At 35.8% G+C, this 21,253-nt stretch overlaps 2 protein-coding genes across 2 annotated transcripts; both read left to right on the forward strand.

Annotated features, from left to right (window-relative positions):
- Window positions 1-833: 833 nt before the first annotated feature.
- Window positions 834-8,540, forward strand: hsp90aa1.1 (heat shock protein 90, alpha (cytosolic), class A member 1, tandem duplicate 1). The gene is made up of 11 exons (XM_077200064.1): window positions 834-983; window positions 2,831-2,983; window positions 3,805-4,171; window positions 4,253-4,386; window positions 4,851-5,153; window positions 5,237-5,402; window positions 5,500-5,690; window positions 5,781-5,928; window positions 6,453-6,721; window positions 7,531-7,864; window positions 8,261-8,540. The coding sequence occupies exons 2-11, from the start codon at window positions 2,831-2,833 to the stop codon at window positions 8,368-8,370; spliced, it is 2,175 nt and encodes a 724-aa protein (XP_077056179.1). The 5' UTR covers window positions 834-983; the 3' UTR covers window positions 8,371-8,540.
- Window positions 8,541-8,687: 147 nt separating this feature from the next.
- Window positions 8,688-21,253, forward strand: LOC143707795 (heat shock protein HSP 90-alpha). Its single transcript, XM_077200063.1, has 11 exons — window positions 8,688-8,879; window positions 10,888-11,037; window positions 11,817-12,183; window positions 13,044-13,177; window positions 14,177-14,503; window positions 15,537-15,702; window positions 17,011-17,201; window positions 18,017-18,164; window positions 18,764-19,032; window positions 19,703-20,036; window positions 20,917-21,253. The coding sequence occupies exons 2-11, from the start codon at window positions 10,888-10,890 to the stop codon at window positions 21,024-21,026; spliced, it is 2,196 nt and encodes a 731-aa protein (XP_077056178.1). The 5' UTR covers window positions 8,688-8,879; the 3' UTR covers window positions 21,027-21,253.

The following is a 21,253-nucleotide window of genomic DNA, read 5'->3' on the forward strand; positions in this document are numbered from 1 at the left end:
TGTTTGTATATAATTTCTCATATTCCATATTTAGTCGCTACTATAAAGGTTTATGTATTTACATAAATACAGTTTCTCATAACCTTGATTTTTGGCGATTTGCATTGAAAACAACGGGTCAAAATGACCAAGGAACAGTTTTTTAAACACAAGAGTTCATAATTTCTTAAATTGTATATTTTTTTAAAGTCTCTAACAACCTACATTAGAGGTTTTATGTTTTTACATGACTTGTAATGTTGACATTTGCCGAATTACTCCAAAAAATGCTGGGTTGTTTTAACCCAATTTTGGGTCAAACATGGACAAACCCAGCCATTGGGTTACATTTTTAAATTACATTTTTAACCCAATGTTTGAGTTTGTCTATATTTGACCCAAAATTGATTAAAACAACCCAGCGTTTTTTAGAGAGTGTAAACCAATTCGACACAAACGACGTGCCAAAATTTAACACATCATAAGGTGAAACTAGGCCTACAGGTTCTGAGTTCCACCTTATATAGAGTTTTATTGTGAATTTTGGCACCTCAGTAATATTTTGCACTGTTTCGCTATAGGAAGAAGTCACTGATGGACACATGTGTTATCCTGAACGTTCTTCCTTTGATTGACAGACACTTCTTGTGACACCCTGCCCCAAAAAAGGACAAAAGGGGTCTAGGATAGCGAACACCCCCCTCACACACACACAGACACACACACACACACACACACACACTCACACACACACACACACAGACACTCGGCCTGGTGGTCTTACTTTAGCTCTCCTATCTGTAGTGGGCATTCCTTCTGGAAGTTTCTCAACGGGGGTTTCGAGAAACTTGGCTCGCGAGTATATAAAGCGACATGAAGGCCTTTGCTCGGCACATAAAGCAAACCCAGCGACGAGAAGAAGTCAGCGACACCAGAACTCAAACCCAAGCGGAGTGAGATCTCCATACGCTCGAGACCTTGCCTTACCCAAGACAGTTATCAAGGTAAGAGGAATTACACTCTATAAACTGAGTTTGGGATTTGCATTGGGCTGTTAGAATTGTGTTAATATCTGATTATTTTACAGCTTTACATTTTAAAGTCCATTTTATGAGCATACAGTCTAAAAAAAAATGTTGGGTTGTTTTAACCCAATTTTGGGTCAAACATGGACAAACCCAAACATTGGGTTAAAAATGTAAGGTTACACTTTATTTTAAGGTGTCATTGTTACAGTGTAATTATGTATTTAAGTACTGAGTGATATTAAGCAACTACATGCACTTACTATAGGGTTAGGATTTGGTTGAGGGTTAGTTGCATGTAATTATGCATAATTTACTGTTATTACTATGGTAGGTACATGTAACAAGGACACTGTAAAATAAAGTGTTACCAAATGTAATTTAAAAATGTAACCCAACGGCTGGGTTGGTCCACATTGACCCAAAGTCGGGTTGAAAGAACCCAGCATTTTTTAGAGCGTAGACATTTCCTTAAAAAAAGACATTTCCAATTAAATTGTTGTAAATCCTGAAGGCTTTTAGAGCACATCACAACAACGTTTGGCCGCTTTTGAAAGCAGACGCTCGGTAGATTATTGTAGAAGTGAAAACATTTCATGTTGAAGAATTAAAGCCCAAAAATGCAACCCAGTTCAATGGGTCGTATATGAAGTGAAGAGCACATGTGTGCAAGCATGCCGACTCTAGGGAAATCATGACAACTGTGACTTTTCAACCTGAAGGACCCAAAGCAACATCCTAAAAATGAGAATAAGTCAAATAACATAAGTAAAACAACCTAAAATGTGCTGAAAAGGTTAATATGTGTTGCATAAATGAGGCATTTGCCTGAGGACATGTGACACTCTTCCCCCACTCACGACAGGTGCTGAACATGTGCGGTTGGGGGTTATCAGCTGTCGCTTTATCAAACGCTCAGAGCACAGAGAACAGCAAATGAAAAGTTCATATAAAACGTCTTAGTTATGAATAATCTGCATTTTTGTAATTCAAACGAATTTTTGTGATTTAAGACGTAGTGGTGGAAGTAATGAAAGCATGTAAAATTTTTGGTATGAACATTTTTTGTTTGTACTATTGGAGGAATAGATAGAAGTTAGATAGAATAGAAGTTCAGATATAGTTATTAATAGAACCAGTGTTGCCAACATAGCAATTCTTTTTTCTTTAAAAAAAGCGACTTTTTGGGCCGCTGGTTAACACAGTCAGTCACTTTCTGAACAGCTTGCACTCAACAATATATTATATTAAAATACAGTATGTGAGGATGGCAAGAAAACGTATGTCATCTAGCAGCACTCAAGCAGGCTTACTTTCTATGGAAGCTTTTTCCGGCACTGAATAAAAAATAAAAAAGTAAATGCGACTTTTTATCTCATAATTCTGACTTTTTATCACAATTGTGAGTTATCAAGTCTGAAAAACATGATTTAAAGTCACAACTTGCGACTCTAACTTTTTTCCTCCCAATTCTGACTTTTTCTCACAATTGAGTGTTATAAAGTCTGAATTGCGAGATGTAAACTTGCAATTCTGCCTTTTTTCTCGCAATTCTGACTTTATACCTTGCAAATGCGAGAAGAAAGTCCGATTAAAAGTCGCAATTATCATTTAAATTGTTTTATTTCGCAGAAACAAGCTTCCATCACTCCATTAAAAATAGCAGGCAAACACTGAAAAGAACACGTGTCATTTCAAAATTCATATTTAGAAAGAATTATTACAGGAAAACACAATGTTCAAACTCTATTCTGTTTTAATGAAATACATTTGTTTTGGTTATTTTCCAATATTTCAGAATCTTAACTTTTCTTTATTTTGCGCAGATGCCTGAGAAAGCCGCTCAGCCCGTGATGGAGGAAGATGTGGAGACCTTCGCTTTTCAGGCTGAGATCGCTCAGCTCATGTCTCTGATCATCAACACCTTCTACTCCAACAAGGAGATCTTCCTCAGAGAGCTCATCTCCAACTCTTCAGATGTGAGTTCATCAGAGATTTTACCTCGCGCTTCAAAATGACCCCAAGCCCTAAAAATATACTTTTGTCCAGAAAGCTTAATTTGTCTCATTTTGATAATATTTTTTCTATTTTTTAATGCAATTGTTTTTGGAGATTTTTTGCTATTTTTTATTTTATTTACCTTTGAATTACTATATTTAATCAATAAATAATCAATAAATAGTCATTTAAGCACATTCCTCACATTCTTTCAACTTAAATTCAAAATAACACAATTTCATGCATAACCCTTTTAATTCAGCTCTAAATATCTTACATTGGGTGTCTTTGCCGACCTCTTGTAGAAATAAATAATAATATAATATGGTATTTCCTGACTCTAGATGAGCTTATATCTCTAAATGAGCTTTTCCGCTGGGTCCTAAAGTCAATTTCTCTTCAGTGTGCGTTCAGATACACATGTAGACATTATGTAAAAACACATGTAAAGTTTTAGCATTTTTAGTTTGTATTTTGAGCATTTTTAGGTTTTTCTATGTGAACTGAAGCATTCCTCACATTCATTTCTAAGGGGGTCAAAATGACCCGAGAGGGAAAGATTTGTTACTTTTTAAAATTTCAACCACAAAACTCCTCAAATCCATCCATTGTTTTTGTGTATTCTTGGTTCAAGTGTGTCAAAACTCCTAGTGTCTTGGACACCTTTGATGAACACTAAATTTTTAAACATTTTTACAAAATGATTTACGGGTCAAAATGACCAATTCACTCACAATCCACCATAACAAAGGCTAAATCCAGTTGTTTCAGTGGCCCATTTTTTTATTTGTCTTTAAAACAGGCACTGGACAAGATCAGATACGAGAGCTTGACAGACCCAAGCAAACTTGATTCATGCAAGGACCTGAAGATTGAAATCACCCCCGATCAGAAAGAGCGCACACTCACGATCGTTGATACCGGCATCGGCATGACCAAAGCGGACCTCATTAATAACCTGGGCACCATCGCCAAATCCGGCACAAAGGCCTTCATGGAGGCCCTTCAGGCTGGAGCCGATATTTCAATGATCGGTCAGTTCGGTGTGGGTTTCTATTCCGCCTACCTGGTGGCCGAGAAAGTCACGGTCATCACCAAACACAACGATGACGAGCAGTACATCTGGGAGTCTGCAGCTGGCGGATCCTTCACAGTGAAGCCAGACATTGGTATGAGCTCTTAAAAGTTTTGATCCAAATCAAATAGATCTCAAAAAGTAGTAAATAACTAATCATGCTTTGCAATTATAGGTCAATCCATTGGACGAGGTACCAAAGTCATTCTTCACCTTAAAGAGGATCAGTCTGAATACGTTGAGGAGAAGCGCGTCAAGGAAGTTGTGAAGAAGCACTCTCAGTTCATTGGTTACCCAATCACGCTTTTTGTAAGTGCCTCTACTTTGGCACCTGGACTGCAAACCTTCCAATGCTTCCAGTGCCCAGATTTTAAAACATAAAAATATTGCATGATATAAAGTCGCAATTGAGGGTTAAAAGTCTGAATTTAGAGATGAAAACTTGCAATTCTGACTTTTTTCTTGCAATTCTGACTTTTTTCTCACAATTGTGTGTTATAAAGTCCAAATTGCATGATATAAAGTCACAATTGAGTGTTATAAAGTCTGAATTGCATGATACAAAGTCGCAATTCAGTGTTATAAAGTCTGAATTTAGAGATGTAAACTTGCAATTTTTTCTCGCAATTCTGACTTTTTTCTCGCAATTGCGTGTTATAAAGTCTGAAAAAAAAGTGTTTTGCTTTTTGTAAGTGCCTCTACTTTGGTACCTGGACTGCAAACCTTCCAATGCTTCCAGTGCCCACATTATAAAACATAAAAATATCTTGCAGATTGAGAAACAGAGAGAGAAGGAGGTTGACCTTGAAGAGGGAGAAAAGGTGGAGGAGGAGGTGGCAGCTGGCGATGACAAAGACAAACCTAAGATTGAGGACTTGGGGGCTGATGAGGATGAAGACACCAAAGATGGCCAGAACAAGAGGAAGAAGAAGGTCAAGGAAAAGTACATTGATGTTCAGGAACTCAACAAGACCAAACCTCTGTGGACCCGCAACCCAGATGACATCACCAATGAAGAGTATGGCGAGTTCTACAAGAGTTTAAGCAACGACTGGGAGGATCACCTGGCCGTCAAGGTTGGTGGTAATATTGAGTCAGAACTATAACATAAAAATGATTGGGCTTTTATTGAGAAGACCACCAATCTTCTTGTTGACAGCACTTCTCGGTTGAGGGCCAGTTGGAGTTTCGCGCTCTGCTGTTTATTCCCAGAAGAGCCTCCTTCGATCTTTTCGAGAACAAGAAAAAGAGAAACAACATTAAGTTATATGTGCGCAGGGTCTTTATCATGGACAACTGCGATGAGCTCATTCCAGAATACCTCAGTAAGTATCTCAAGAGTTCATTATAAATGATTCCTAGACATTGGATACTGATATGACCCAAGAGTTTAAGTGTTAACGAGCTAAACTTTCCTCCCAGACTTCATTAAGGGTGTCGTGGACTCTGAGGATCTGCCACTGAACATCTCCAGAGAGATGCTTCAACAGAGCAAGATCCTGAAAGTCATCCGCAAGAACCTGGTCAAGAAGTGTCTGGATCTCTTCACCGAACTCGCCGACGATAAAGACAACTACAAGAAGCTTTACGAGCAGTTCTCCAAGAACATCAAGGTATATGTGCTTTTCGAGTAGCTAATGAAACTCATAGATGGGATATGAAAGTATCAAAGATATATCCTAAAATGTATTTTTTAATTCTAGCTCGGCATCCATGAGGACTCTCAGAACCGCAAAAAACTCTCGGAGCTGCTTCGCTACTACACATCTGCTTCTGGAGACGAGATGCTTTCCCTCAAGGACTATGTGTCTCGCATGAAGGACACCCAGAAGCACATCTACTACATCACCGGTTAGTAGTTGGTTAATGAACTCTGCGCGTTTCAGTCAAAAATCACCAATTTCTTTTTTTGTCAATGAAATGAATGTACTATATTTTAGTTTAATAATGTTTTTTATTTAAGATTTTGTATTTTTGGGGGATTTTTTTATACAAAATTATATTTGCGTTGTATTTATAACCCATTTATTCACTTTTTAAGCATAGACCTGAAAAATAAATGTCCAGCTTAAACTGTGGTAAATCTTGAACGCTTTAGAGCGACAGACTGAAGTTTGATCTCTTTTCAAAGACGACACTTGGTAGATTATTGCTGAAGGGAAAAAAGTTTTAAAAAGTGAACTTAAAAAAAGTAACAGAATTTTATGTGTATTGTTTTGAAAAATGCACAAAAATACTATTTTCAAATTTCATAGGAAATATATATTTTCATAAAACGTAAAATTTTTCGGTCAAAAATGACAGAAAAGCACCAGATTAAACATTACTTTAACCCAAAGATACCATTTTCTAACAATTGTCAAATCTCTCCAAAGGCGAGACCAAAGACCAGGTGGCGAACTCGGCCTTCGTGGAGCGTCTGCGCAAAGCCGGTCTGGAGGTGATCTACATGATCGAGCCCATCGATGAATACTGCGTCCAACAGTTGAAGGAATACGATGGGAAAAACCTGGTGTCAGTGACCAAAGAGGGTCTGGAGCTTCCCGAGGACGAGGAGGAGAAGAAGAAGCAGGAGGAGTTGAAGACCAAATATGAGAACTTATGCAAGATCATGAAAGACATCCTGGACAAAAAGATTGAGAAGGTATAAACTCTACAAAAAATCCATTAAATTTACGGTAAAAAAAAACAGCAGCGGTGGTTGCCAGAAATTTACCGTAAAAAATACGGTCAGACCATTTTACGTTTTACAGACTTAACTTAAATTTACAGTAAAAAAACTTCTTTCATTATCTGATATAATGTTAATTTACCGACCTATTGAAGTACTAATATCTGTTTTGTACCATTTGCATATACTGACGACCATCAATCACAGTGGTGATGTGAGTCACATGATCAATCAAAGCTCATCACAAGCTGCCTTTCCACAAGCTGAGAAAGTTAAAACTAATATATTGAAGCTGCACACTGTCATTCACACAAATACTAAACACCATCATGGTAACACACATGAAATTTAAAATTGCAATAAACATTGATTTAACAACATCAAATGTAACATAAAACCCAAATGTATATAACTGATTAGAAAAAACTATGAAAAAACATAGTTACTGTATTTCAACAAAAATACATCAAATGGGGAATCATGGGAATGATGGGTTTTTTCACTGTAAATTATACAATGACTTGTTCTTTTTCACGTCCGAAAACTGTACGGTATTTTACTGTGAAGTTACATTAAATGTACAGTTAGATCTATCACAGTTATTCATCACATATAATACGTAAACTTTCTGTTAACCAATTAACCGGTTTTCACCGTAGCATTTATACAGTCTTTTACTGTTAAAATCACAACCATTTTTTACAGTAAGATTTTGAAGTGTCGTCTTCATCGTCTTCAGAACCCTGAAAGGATAATGAACATTTGGATTTGTATCCAAACAGGTCACCGTCTCAAACCGTCTGGTGTCTTCACCTTGTTGCATCGTCACAAGCACATACGGCTGGACGGCCAACATGGAGAGGATCATGAAGTCTCAGGCCTTGAGGGACAACTCCACCATGGGCTACATGACTGCTAAAAAGCACCTGGAGATCAACCCTCTCCATCCCATCGTCGAGACCCTGCGAGAGAAAGCAGAAGCCGACAAGAACGACAAGGCCGTGAAAGACTTGGTGATCCTGCTGTTCGAAACCGCCCTGCTCTCCTCTGGCTTCACCTTGGAAGACCCACAAACACATGCTAACCGCATCTATAGGATGATCAAACTTGGTCTCGGTAAGTTTGATGTCTACAAGCCTACAGTTTATTACACTCTACAAAATGCTGGGTTGTTTCAACCCAAAATGGCGTCAAATATGGACAAACCCAACAGTTGGGTTCATTTAAAAATGCACAATGTTCCAATGTTCCAACATATCTTTTCTTTTTTATATTATTAAACTATTGAAATGTTCTTCACACTGGTTCTTTTAAGAACTGTTCTCTGAAAAGTTATTTCGGGGTAAATTTTATTTTTTTAAATAATGATATGCATGGTTAAATCCTCACTGCAATATTCCATTAAAAATAGAATTGTAATTTTTGAATTCATGGTGACTTTAAGATTGTAGTCATATCAATTAAATTTCAGAGTAAAACGTGACTTAATTATATCTAATCTGTATTGTGCAGGCATCGATGATGATGACTCTACTGTAGAGGAGATTATTCATCCCGCTGAAGAAGATATGCCAGTTCTGGAGGGCGACGAAGACAGTTCTAGAATGGAGGAAGTTGACTGAAGAGTTTTAGTGTAAATAGCACTAAATTGTTAATGTATTTTTAATGGAATGTTTTTTTTTTGTGTGTGTGTCTACATGTAGTGACCAGAAAATTGTATGTTCTGAGCTTTTCTAATTTAAGCTGTTTTTGTAAACATGAGTTGAACATTTTTAATAAATGATTAATAATACATTTGTTCTGAAGTCTTTCCTTAAAAACGTCTGATTTCATTTTCTATAAGCAGCGATCTAGAAATTTCCTCTCCTCAGTGTTGACCACGCCCCCTTACCCGGTGGCGTGTGGATGATTGACAGCCAAGTACCTCCCCCAGCGCCCATTGAAAGCATTGAGAAGATTCGAGAGATTTGTGGAACGTACGCGTTCTCGAACTCTCCAACTGGACGTATATAAATAAGCGTAACGCACGCGCAAATTTACGCGTCTCTCAAAGTGACAGTTGAGGAGAGAAATCTCGCAGCTTTCGTCAGGAGAACCGCTTTATCTAATTCACTTTAACAAAACAGTAAAGGTAAGAAAATATCATCGGAATAACGTCCTAATTCAATACTATTTCACTTGTTTTCTTATTACACGCAAATGTTGTGAGGATATTCGAAGTTTAATCCCGTTTCATTCATTATGCTAACATTTGTGATGCTACTTAACGTTAACATTTAACGTAACGTTAACGTTACACGGAGATATTTTAAAACTTGTATTTGAGCTAATATGAAGTTTTTCTTACACCTGTAAGTTAAGTCGCTGTTACTATGTTTAAAAGGGCTTAATTTTGAAATGATGCGGTGAATGAGAAGTCCATCTGGAGTTTTACCTCAGAGGATTTTCATCAGATTAAACGAGGCTATTAAAAGATTCACTGGCAATAAATATGCTTATGAAAGCATCTAAGGACATCATTATTGCATGTGCATGTAATTATTGCATGTGTATAAGAGTGCGTTTTAAATATGCGAGTTTTATACATGCATATCGAAGAAGTCAATATTAAAGCATAACGTAAAGTTATTGGTATTGACCCCCGATTGAAATTAATTGCATTAACGTTATCTTCTCATTCACATATTAAACGTTTGTACAGTGATAACTGAAGTGATGTTCTCCATGTTAATGCATATATAGATATAGAGAGTTCGGTAGGTTCTAGAAGCTTGTAATGATCCGCTTGTACCGACAGGTGGCGCTCAGTTCCCTTCAGCTTAGTGTGGGAGTTAAGCTAAATCCCTGCTTAATGAGTTTAATGGGTTAATAGTAGAATTAATGTTTTATGTGCAAAACACTTTTGCATTTTAAATTAAACCTCGCTATGAGTCCTCAAATGCTTCAGGATAAACTGGAGTGTTTTACAGTATCCACATTTAACCAGCTTCCTTTGAATTAAATACTAATGCTTTTTTAAATAGTAAAATAATTAAATAATGACATATTGGGATAAAAAAAGAAATAAAGAAACAGGTGACAAGCAACATAACGAGATTTCTTTTCTTTTTTACTAAGTGTTATGATTCTTTACTGAGGCAACATGGAATTAAAATTATTAATTTATTATATTGTTTAAATTAATACATTTTTAGATTACTGTGATTTGTGTACATTTCTGAAATGCATAACTTAGACAGTTTCCTCCTATAATGGATCACTCTGAATTATAATATGTATTCATGTATTTTCTGTAAAGCTGCTTTTAAATGATATGTATTGTGAAAAGCGCTATACAGATACATGTGCATTGAATTGAAAGTCGAGAACTGTGCAACGCTGATAGAAATGTACATTTAAATTAAAGTCCCCCTGTAGTCAATAATTTTATCCCTTAAAACTAATTTTTGATAACCAAAATTACATTTAAATGTTTTTCCTTGAAAAAATATTCTTCATGCCTTAAAACAGCTTGAATGTAATTCGACACCCTTGCCTCATTTAGTATGTACGTGGTTATTATGAATATGCAAATGAGCCCCGCCTCCACTCACTCACTCACTCACTCAGAGATCCACTCGTTGACGATCACACGTTGATCTGATTGGTTACAAGGTAGTTTGTGACGTCAGAAACACCAGCGATTTCAAAGCGTGTTTTTGAGACTGTCTTTGGTTCACTGCAGTTTTAAGGAGGAAATACTCAGCAATGCTGTCGACTTATGAATTTACACATGATTTGTCTTAAAGCATATTAAAAACACCACATAGACACATAAACAACATTAAAAACTGGATTTTAACCACAGGGGGACTTTTAATATTCCTTCTACGGCTTTGCAACGATTAAGTGTGATTGAGTTTGTGTTTACATGTGTGTGAATACTTTGTATAATTATTTTGTGTATATAAATACACACACATACATTTGCATGTTTATATATTTGATGCGATTAATCGCGATCGCCCTTCCTTCTAATGCCATTTAATTTTATGGTTTTCACGCATAATAACTCAAATCTGACATGTCTGAGATGGTGCCAATGATCCTCGTCAAATAGTGTGTGTGTTTAATACTGTGTTTGTCCCACACACTCACAGATGCCGGAGGCACACGACCAGCCGATGGAGGACGAGGCCGAGACCTTCGCTTTTCAGGCTGAGATCGCTCAGCTCATGTCTCTGATCATCAACACCTTCTACTCCAACAAGGAGATCTTCCTCAGAGAGCTCATCTCCAACTCTTCAGATGTGCGTAACACCGCAAAAAGTCTAATCTCTCAAATTATTATTACTATTACCGACTCTTTAGTTAGTAATAACATAAAAAAGACACTTTACTGTTACACTTTATTTTAAGGTGCCATTGTTACAGTGTAATTATATATTTAAGTACTGAGTAATATTAAGCAACTACATGTACTTACTATAGGGTTATGGTTTGGTTGAGGGTTAATTGCATGTATTTATGCATAATTTACTGTATTTATACTGTAATTTACACTACAGTAAGTACATGTAAAAATGTAACAAGGACACTGTAAAATAAAGTGTTATCCGCTTTACAATAAGGTTCATTAATTAACTACCTTAGTTAACATGAATTGAGCGTTTATTAATCTTAATCTTAATTTCAATATTTACTAATATGTTATTAAAATCAAAGGTTGTATTTGTAAACATTAGTTAATGCACTGTGAAGGCATCATACATATTTTTTTTGTTTGTATTTTTGCTGATAATTTATCTTTAGCTACTATTCCATTATTTAAAAAAAAACCTAAGTAAATGGGGTACATTTTGTCTTCATGATGACCTTAAAGTGTGTTTTTGACCTGGGATGCATGTAAACCTGTTGTAGGAGCCAAAATTAGGAACCTTTAAAATAAAGGCACTTTAAAAACAATTCATCCATAAATACATGCAAATAATAACAAAGGACATTACAAGCAATTTTACAAAGATTTTCAGAGTCTTAATAAAACAGTGTAACGCATAAGGAACTAAATATTTCTTCTGTTTTCCATCAGGCTTTGGACAAAATCCGCTATGAAAGTCTCACAGACCCGAGCAAGCTGGAGTCAGGAAAAGACCTCAAAATCGAAATCATTCCCAACAAACAAGAGCGCACACTCACGATCGTTGATACCGGCATCGGCATGACCAAAGCGGACCTCATTAATAACCTGGGCACCATCGCCAAATCCGGCACAAAGGCCTTCATGGAGGCCCTTCAGGCTGGAGCCGATATTTCAATGATCGGTCAGTTCGGTGTGGGTTTCTATTCCGCCTACCTGGTGGCCGAGAAAGTCACGGTCATCACCAAAAACTTGGATGACGAGCAGTACGCATGGGAATCGTCCGCCGGCGGATCCTTCACCGTTAAAGTGGACAGCTGTAAGTGGAACGCTAGCACTCGTTTAACTACGATTGTCTGTGAATTATTTTAACCCTCTGGTGTTTTTCGCGTGTCGCTCAAAAACGGGTAATTAAAAAATTTTTTTTTTAAATAAATGTACTATATTTTAGTCCGATAATGTTTTTTATTTAATATTTTGTATTGATTTCATGGTACTAAATTATACTTATGCTTTATTTATTCGCTTTTTGAGCGTAGACCTGAAAATTAAATTTTCAACTTAAACTGTTGTAAATTTTTAATTCTTTAGAGCGACCGACTGACGTTTGATCTCTTTTCAAAGACGACACTTGGCAGATTATTGCTGAAGTGAAAAAAGTGAATTTAACAATAAACGTAAAATTCTGTAACTCTTTTTATGTAAAATGTGCAAAAATACTATTTAAAATTTTTAATATGAAATATATATTTTCCAAAATATGTTTTACTCTAAAAATGTTAGAAAACAAAAGCCATAAATATAAACGAGTTGTGTTGCACATGTGAGCTGATATCTCAGTAAATGAGCGTTCAGTGAGAGTGTGTTCGGCTGCAGTACCAAACGCTTCCACTAGAGGAAACTCATTCATTTACAATGCGCTCGTTTTTGACCGTGAGGAGCACTAGTGTGACTATTTTTATCAGGACCATTAATCCTGTTCGAATCATGTCCATAATTTTTTTTTTTGCGTTAACAAAACAAATGCTGAAACTTTTACCAAGTTTCGTACCATTCTAATGAAGTAAAAAGTGTAAAACCATTCGGTCTAAAATCACCAAAGAGCACCAGAGGGTTAAAGATGATTATCTTTGAATTATTGTTCTGGAACTGTAATGCGATATTAATGTTTTTTTATAGCTGAGCCAATGGGCCGCGGCACAAAAGTGATCCTGCATCTGAAGGAGGATCAGATGGAGTACATCGAAGAGCGGCGAATCAAAGAGATCGTGAAGAAGCACTCGCAGTTCATTGGCTACCCCATCACGCTCTTCGTGAGTCTTTTGAGTCATTCTGCTGAACAGGAAATTAGATTTTAAGTTAACGCTTCAATAATTTAACCACACATTCACATGTTCACGGTTTTGTGGTGACATGACATGCAGGTCAGCAAATAAATTTAGTTTTATGTATTTTAAATTTTATGTAAATTCAGTTTGGGGAATCCCTGGTTTGGATTAATTAATTAAAATAATGTTTATTTTTTCCCCTTTTTTACTTCCAGGAGGTATTTTGTAAAAACGAGGAAAAGCTTTTTTTTTGTTGGTATTTTGTTTATTTAATTTTTTTTTCTGATATGTATGATTTAGCTACTATTCCATACAGAAAAATGACCATATTTAATTATTTTTTTGTATTTTGTTTATTTTAAATTTTTGCTAACATACTGTATAATTTAACTACTATTCCATATATTTAAAAAGACATCATACATAATTTGTTTTTTTTGTTAATGTATCATTTAACTACTGTTCCATAATTTAAAAAATTACTATTTTTTTTTTGTTTATTTAAAATTTTTGTTGATATGTTTAAGCTACTATTCTATACTTTTATTTAAAAAATGTATAATACATAGTTTGTTTTATTTTATTTACATTTTTTGCCAATGTATCATTTAGCTACTATTCCAATATTTAAAAAAATGAACATATTTAATAACTCATTTTGTATTTTGTTTATTTTAAATTTTTTCTGATGTAACGTATCATTTAACTACTATTCCATCGTTTTAAAAAAATGACCTCATACTTACGTTTTAAAAAGTGCATAAAAACATCACACTCGACTAGTTAGTTTTATGAAGCTATTACAATCCAATGGCTTTTTTAATTTAGCAATTTATTCATGCTTACAGTACACTTTTCTTCTAATAGAATATTTGGAGATCTTGCTTAAAAAAATAACCTTTATAAATAAGGCAAATGACAATCACATCCCTCTCATGCATGTACAGATTAGTCATTTAAACTGTGCAAACCTTTTGTTTTCAGGTCGAGAAGGAGCGCGACAAGGAGGTGAGCGATGATGAAGAGGTGGAGGAAGAGGAGAAGAAAGAGAAAGAGGAAGAGAAAGAGGGCGAGAAGGACGAGGACAAGCCGGAGATCGAAGACGTGGGCTCAGACGACGAGGACCACGATGACAAGTGCTCCGACAAGAAGAAGAAGAAGAAGAAGATCAAGGAGAAGTACATCGACCAGGAGGAGCTCAACAAGACCAAACCCCTGTGGACACGCAACCCCGATGACATCACAAACGAAGAGTACGGCGAGTTCTACAAGAGCCTGACCAACGACTGGGAGGATCACCTGGCCGTCAAGGTGACTGTCTACCTGAAGCACAGATACAAGCTGATGGATTTGCAGTATAAAATGCATGCAACACACTGCAAAAAATGCATTTCTTACAATACCATAAGATATTATGTCTTGCTTTCTGGGGGTAAAAATCTAAATGAAGTGAGTTTTTTTCTTAAAACGGGCTAAATTTTCTGCCAATAGGGTAAGAAAATTAATCTTAACTCAAATGAAAAACAAGATTAAGCAAAAACTTACATCATTTTGATCAATGAAAACAGAAAACAATATCTAATGGCATTTTATTCATCTAGTAAATGCATCTCGATTTTTAGAATTTTTAGGTATTTGAACTGGAAACAAGACAAAAATACTAAGAAAATCTTTTTTTGCAGTGCACTTCATGAAGTAAGCAGCGAGCAGCATGCTCCCGTTCTGAAACAAACACTTTTAAGCTCTTCAGTCATTTTTGACCGAAAATTTTACACTTTTTTTCCATATTGGAATGGTACGAAACTTGGTAAAAGTTTTGGCATTTGTTACTCACTGAGATATCAGCCTCACATGTGGAACAAAACTTGTTTAGATTTGTGGCTTTGATTTTCTCACAGTTTTAGAGTATTTTTGTACATAAAAATTTAAATACTTTTTTTGCACATTTTTCATAACAATAAACGTAAAATTCTGTAACATTTTTTAAATTCACTTTTTAAAACTTTTTTCACTTCAGCAATAATCTTCCACGTGTCGTCTTTGAAAAGAGATCAAACTTCAGTCTGTCGCTCTAAAGCGTTCAAGATTTATGACAGTTTAAGTTTAATTTAATAATAAATTGTAAATTAAATGTTCCTGTCTGTGCTCAAAAAGTGAACAAATGGATTATAAATACAGCGTAAATATAATTTAGTACCATAAAATCCCCTAAAAATACAAAATATAAAATAAAAAAACATCAGACTAAAATATAGAAAAATTATTTTTGTCATTTTTGACCAACACACGAAGAGCACCAGAGGGTTTAGTTTAACCGACTGATTGTGTTTATTTTCCCTTTTAGCACTTTTCTGTGGAAGGTCAGCTGGAGTTTCGCGCGCTGCTCTTCATTCCACGTCGAGCTCCGTTCGACCTCTTCGAGAACAAGAAGAAGAAGAATAACATCAAGCTGTACGTGCGCAGGGTATTTATCATGGACAACTGCGACGAGCTCATCCCAGAGTACCTCAGTAAGAATCAAATCAAAGTCTGATTCCGAATATACTCTTAAGATGCAAACGCCACACAGATTTCCCAGTGTTTTTAGGTAACCTTAAGTCTCAGTGTTGTTTATTTTGCTGTGTTTTTAACCCTGTAAAGCGTGACATAAGAAGTATCTGGAAGACATATTTTAAAAATCAAAACTTTTTTGATACATCAAGTTTTTATGGCTCGTAAAGTATGATATAGTGAGCAAAAAACAGTAGATGCTGATATTTATAAAGACAAATAGGATGAAATTCTGATGCTTGTGATGTAAGCTAGTGAGTTTTCATAACAGTTGCAGATACTTACATAAAATGCATTTAAATATCAATATTTGACAATAATATGTCTTAGTAAGATATTTAAATGCTTAGTTTTATGAACAATACATATAATGCAATGCAATACAATGACGATTGAGAGATAAATCTTCTTCAAAAGCCTGATCATATTTGATACTTTCTAATAAATGAGGTCTGATAATCAAGTAAACCGAAGCTGCTTCTGTGCAGTTGAAATATTACTAACAATATAAAAGTTATTATGTTTACTTGATAAAAATCAGTGCAGATTCGACACGTGAAGCACAAGCTGACATTTATAAAATTTCACTATGACAAAAAAAGTTTTAGCTATCAATCAGGGGGCAGAAGAGACTGAAGTAGATTTTTACATTTTTTTTATTATGGATGTACCGATATAAATATTTTACGATACCGTTCACAAGCACACAATTATAACGTTTTCATTATAATTTTATGAAGCATATATGATCTTGCCTACCGTATTTTCCTTTTCAAAGTGATTCCAATCATATTTAAGCAATTAGAGACCAAGAATCTGAAGTGTCTCAGCTGAAGGAAATAATCCATTATTTATCGACTTTAGTATATATTGCAGAATAACACTGTACATTTTTAGTAGGGATGCACCGATATGAAAAGTTTGGCCGATAATGATAACCGATAATTCTTTATATTCGAAAGCCGATAACCGATAAATTTAAACATTGATTTTATATAATTTTTTGGAGCCTGATTACAAAAACAAAAGTCTCACCATTAAAAGCCACGTCCTCAGCTGAAGGAAATTATCCATTATTTATCGGCTTTGATATATCGGCCAAATGTTCTTATCTTGCCGATAACATTAAAAATGAACTGATATCGGCTGATACCGATATGATGGCCGATATATCGCGCATCCCTAGTTTTGATCATTTACAGGCCTTCGAATGAGGAGCATATCAAATATGAGACAGTAGGGATAATATGATCCCTTTTTCCTCCCAGACTTCATTAAGGGTGTCGTGGACTCTGAGGATCTGCCACTGAACATCTCCAGAGAGATGCTTCAACAGAGCAAGATCCTGAAAGTCATCCGCAAGAACCTGGTCAAGAAGTGTCTGGATCTCTTCACCGAACTCGCTGAGGACAAAGACAACTACAAGAAGCTTTACGAGCACTTCTCAAAGAACATCAAGGTGAAAACCAATGCTCTTATCGCTTAAAACAAGTGCTTTAATCCTTCCCTTAGGTTATTTTGACCCGAAACTCATTTTTTTTAAATTGAGTGTTCATCACAGGGGTCCGAGACCCCAGGACTTTTGTCGCACTTGAATGTATTCAGGGAGTTTTGTGTAACAAATCCTTCCCTTGTGGGTCAATTTGACCCATTTAGGAATGAATGGAATGCGGGGAATGCTTCAGTACACATAGAAAAACTTAAAAATTCTAACTAAAAATGCTAAAACTTTACCAAAAAATAAGCTTATAATGTGTACATGTGTGTCTGAACGCAAACTGAAGAGAAACTGACTTTAGGACACAGCGGAACAGCTCATTTGCTCCATATAGAGATATAAGGCCGTCTAGAGTCATGAAATATCATGATATATTATTATTTATTTCTACAAGAGGTCAAAGACACTCAATGTAAGATATTTAGAGCTGAATTAAAAGGTTTATGCATGAAATTTTTAATTATTTTGAATTGAAGTTGAAAGAATGTGAGGAATGTGCTTAAATTAGTATTTATTTATTATTCATTGATCAAATCTAGTAATTCAAAGGTAAAGAAATAACAAAAAATCTCCTAAAAAAATTGCATTAAAAAATAGAAAACATATTATCAAAATGAAATAAAATAAGCTTTCTGGACAAAAAAAAATTTAGTATAATTTTAGGGCTTCGGGTCATTTTGACCCCCGAGGGAAAGATGTGTTACAAAGTGCGAGGGAAGGATGATGTTAAATGTTATTGAAGGAGTAAATAAATGTGGTGTTTTTTAAACACACAGCTGGGCATCCATGAAGACTCTCAGAACAGAAAGAAGTTGTCGGAGCTGCTTCGCTACTACACATCCGCATCTGGAGACGAGCTGGTGTCCCTTAAAGATTACGTCACGCGCATGAAGGACACACAGAAGCACATCTACTACATCACCGGTCAGTACTTGGTTAATGAACCTAAACATTATTTTAACTAGGGCTGGGTATCAATTCACATGTTCCAGTTCTATTCGATTTCGATTCGCATGCTCTAAATTCGATTCCTGATTCGCTCAATGAATATAGATTTAAGACAAATCCTATATTTATAAAAAAAGAACGATGAACATGAGTTCACAAGTGGCTAATTAATGAAAAGAAACTAAGAGCCACAAACCTGTATATTAAATTATTTTTATTTCAGGTACATTTAAACAGAACCCAACTCTATATTTCAAAGTATAGACAGGATTTTGATGCCAGATGAAAAAATGTATGCAAAAAATTGGACAAGTCAGAAGAGTCGCATGCCTTGATCAAACAAGATCATGTTATTTTATGTTTAAGACAAAACAAGCATAAAATCTCACAGCATTATCTGTAACATGCAAGCCTATGAACAGTGGAGGAAAACTAATACTGGCTTTTGGGTGATCGATTAAAAAAAAGCTCGTGGGCTTTGAGAATCGAGTTTGAATCAACCACACTTTAAAACCGATTAATCAAATTTAAACCCAAAGATACCATTTTCTTACAATTGTCAAATCTCTCCAAAGGCGAGACCAAAGACCAGGTGGCGAACTCGGCCTTCGTGGAGCGTCTGCGCAAAGCCGGTCTGGAGGTGATCTACATGATCGAGCCCATCGACGAATACTGCGTTCAGCAGCTGAAGGAGTTCGAGGGCAAGAACCTGGTGTCAGTGACCAAAGAGGGTCTGGAGCTTCCCGAGGACGAGGAGGAGAAGAAGAAGCAGGAGGAGAAGAAGGCCAAGTTCGAAAACCTGTGCAAGATCATGAAGGACATCCTGGAGAAGAAAGTTGAGAAGGTAATGATCAATTAATATAGGAATGCACCGATATGAACATGTTGGCCGAATACGATAACCGATAATTCTTTATATTTCAAAGCCGATAACCGATAAATTGCCCGATAAATCTAAATCAAAATTTTTATTTAATTTTTGAGAGCCTCACCATTAATTAATTTTAGTCTCACCATTAAAATCCATGTCTCAAACACACAATTATAATGTCCCCTTTGGAGGGAACTCGCACTGCGTCGATGACGCCACATTGGGTAACGCGCTTAGTGTAACGCATCTGAAGTGTGAATGAAACTAATCCAATCCTATTGGCGTTGCATGACGGCAGACATGGAAGCTACAAAGGGACGCCGGCACACAACAGAGTTCACTTTTTGCTCTTCAGCAAGCGCTCTGTGTCAAACTATCTGTTACTTAAGCTGGACTGTGACGCTATTTTCTTCTGGAAACAAACTTTGTTCATTATTTTCCTGTTATCTCTGTAAAGCTGCTTTGAAACACTCTGTATTGTAAAAAGCGCTGTATAAATAAAGCTGACTTGACTTCACTAAATGTATGGATGCAGCTCTAGCTTCGCTGGGTATCCCATTTTGAAAGCCCTGAATTAAACATTGCAGTGGTGCTTCTCTACATCAGGTTTGATTGTTAACTGGCATGTTTGTTCTTGCGTCAGGTCACCGTCTCGAACCGTCTGGTGTCTTCGCCGTGTTGCATCGTCACAAGCACATACGGCTGGACGGCCAACATGGAGAGGATCATGAAGGCTCAGGCCTTGAGGGACAACTCCACCATGGGCTACATGGCCGCCAAGAAGCACCTGGAGATCAACCCGGACCATCCCATCGTCGAGACCCTGCGAATGAAGGCAGAAGCCGACAAGAACGACAAATCGGTGAAGGATCTGGTGATCCTGCTGTTCGAGACGGCGCTGCTCTCCTCGGGCTTCACGCTGGACGACCCGCAGACGCACTCCAACCGCATCTACAGGATGATCAAACTCGGCCTAGGTTAGAAAAAATTCAAGTTACACTTAGTTTTAAAAAATACATTTTTTTTTAGAATGTTCCCAAGAAAACAGCAAAACAAATACAAAAATGTTGTACAAATTATTTTTTAAAACGTAAAAATGTAGACGCTTAATTTTTTTTTCAAAACAATTTGTAAAATTCTTTACAATTATACTTAAGTGTTAAAAATATACCTTATCTTAGAATGTTACCAAGAAAACAGCAAAACTGAAAACTGTTTTTAAAAATTAAAAAAAAACATTAAAATATGTTAGTGTACAAGCTTAAAACGAATAATTTTTTTAAAATTTGTAAAAGTCTTTAAATTTATACTTAAGTGTTAAAAATATTTTTTTTATTACTGATTTTATTTATTTACTAAATCTTATTTTAGTATTTTACCAAGAAAACAGCAAACCAAAATCATAAATGTTTACATTTAAAAAAAAAAACATATGTTAAAAATGTACAAGCTTAAAACAACTTTAAAAAAGTTAGAATTAAAAAAAAATGTGTAAAATTCTTTAAAATTAAACTTAAGTGTTAAAATATACCTCTTTTTAGAATGTTACCAAGAAAACAGCAAAACAAATGCAAAAATGTTTTACTTTTAGAAAAAACAACATAAAAATGGACTACCATAAAACTTTTTTTTTAAAGCTAGAATTATTTTTAAAATAATGTGTATAATTCTTTAAATTTGTACTGAAGTGTTAAAAATATACCTTATTTTAGAATGTTATCAAGAAAACAGCAAAACAAAAATATTTAAACAAACTCAAACGTACAGTGCAGAAACGGTGTGTTTAAAACACACTGAATGTGTAATGAGATTCATGATGACATAAAAATGACATGAAGACTTGTGTGTGTGTCTCAGGCATCGACGAGGACGATGCTCCCACAGAAGAGGCTGTTTCTGCTCCGGTCGAGGAGATGCCGGCGCTCGAGGGAGACGACGACGCCTCACGCATGGAGGAGGTCGACTGAGCACACACACTCACCGTCTCTAGCTCTGTGTACAAATATTTCATTGACTGCACCTCTTGTCTGCCCACCTTCCCTTTTTGTATTCTTTTGAGTTGTATTTGCACATTTTTTGTATTTAATAACATTCCAATGTTGATTTTTGAGTGTTTATGGGATGTAAAGTATGACATTGATACTGTATTATTGACATGGCGGGATCCTGAAATAAAGTTCAGCATATCGGGTCA

Source organism: Siphateles boraxobius, unplaced genomic scaffold (genome assembly GCF_051911475.1).
Source record: "Siphateles boraxobius isolate OS27281-9 unplaced genomic scaffold, OSU_SipBor_1 115, whole genome shotgun sequence".
NCBI classification, from domain to species: Eukaryota; Metazoa; Chordata; class Actinopteri; order Cypriniformes; family Leuciscidae; genus Siphateles; species Siphateles boraxobius.

What these genes read in the sequence shown, in the direction of transcription:
- hsp90aa1.1 (XM_077200064.1), top strand. Translation starts at nt 2,831, where the DNA reads ATGCCTGAGAAAGCCGCTCAGCCCGTGATGGAGGAAGATGTGGAGACC. An exon ending in GTTACCCAATCACGCTTTTT is followed by an intron (nt 4,387 to 4,850) that starts GTAAGTGCCTCT and finishes AATATCTTGCAG; the next exon opens with ATTGAGAAACAGAGAGAGAA. An exon ending in TGGACAAAAAGATTGAGAAG is followed by an intron (nt 6,722 to 7,530) that starts GTATAAACTCTA and finishes GTATCCAAACAG; the next exon opens with GTCACCGTCTCAAACCGTCT.
- LOC143707795 (XM_077200063.1), top strand. Translation starts at nt 10,888, where the DNA reads ATGCCGGAGGCACACGACCAGCCGATGGAGGACGAGGCCGAGACCTTC. An exon ending in GCACATCTACTACATCACCG is followed by an intron (nt 18,165 to 18,763) that starts GTCAGTACTTGG and finishes ATCTCTCCAAAG; the next exon opens with GCGAGACCAAAGACCAGGTG. An exon ending in TGGAGAAGAAAGTTGAGAAG is followed by an intron (nt 19,033 to 19,702) that starts GTAATGATCAAT and finishes TTCTTGCGTCAG; the next exon opens with GTCACCGTCTCGAACCGTCT.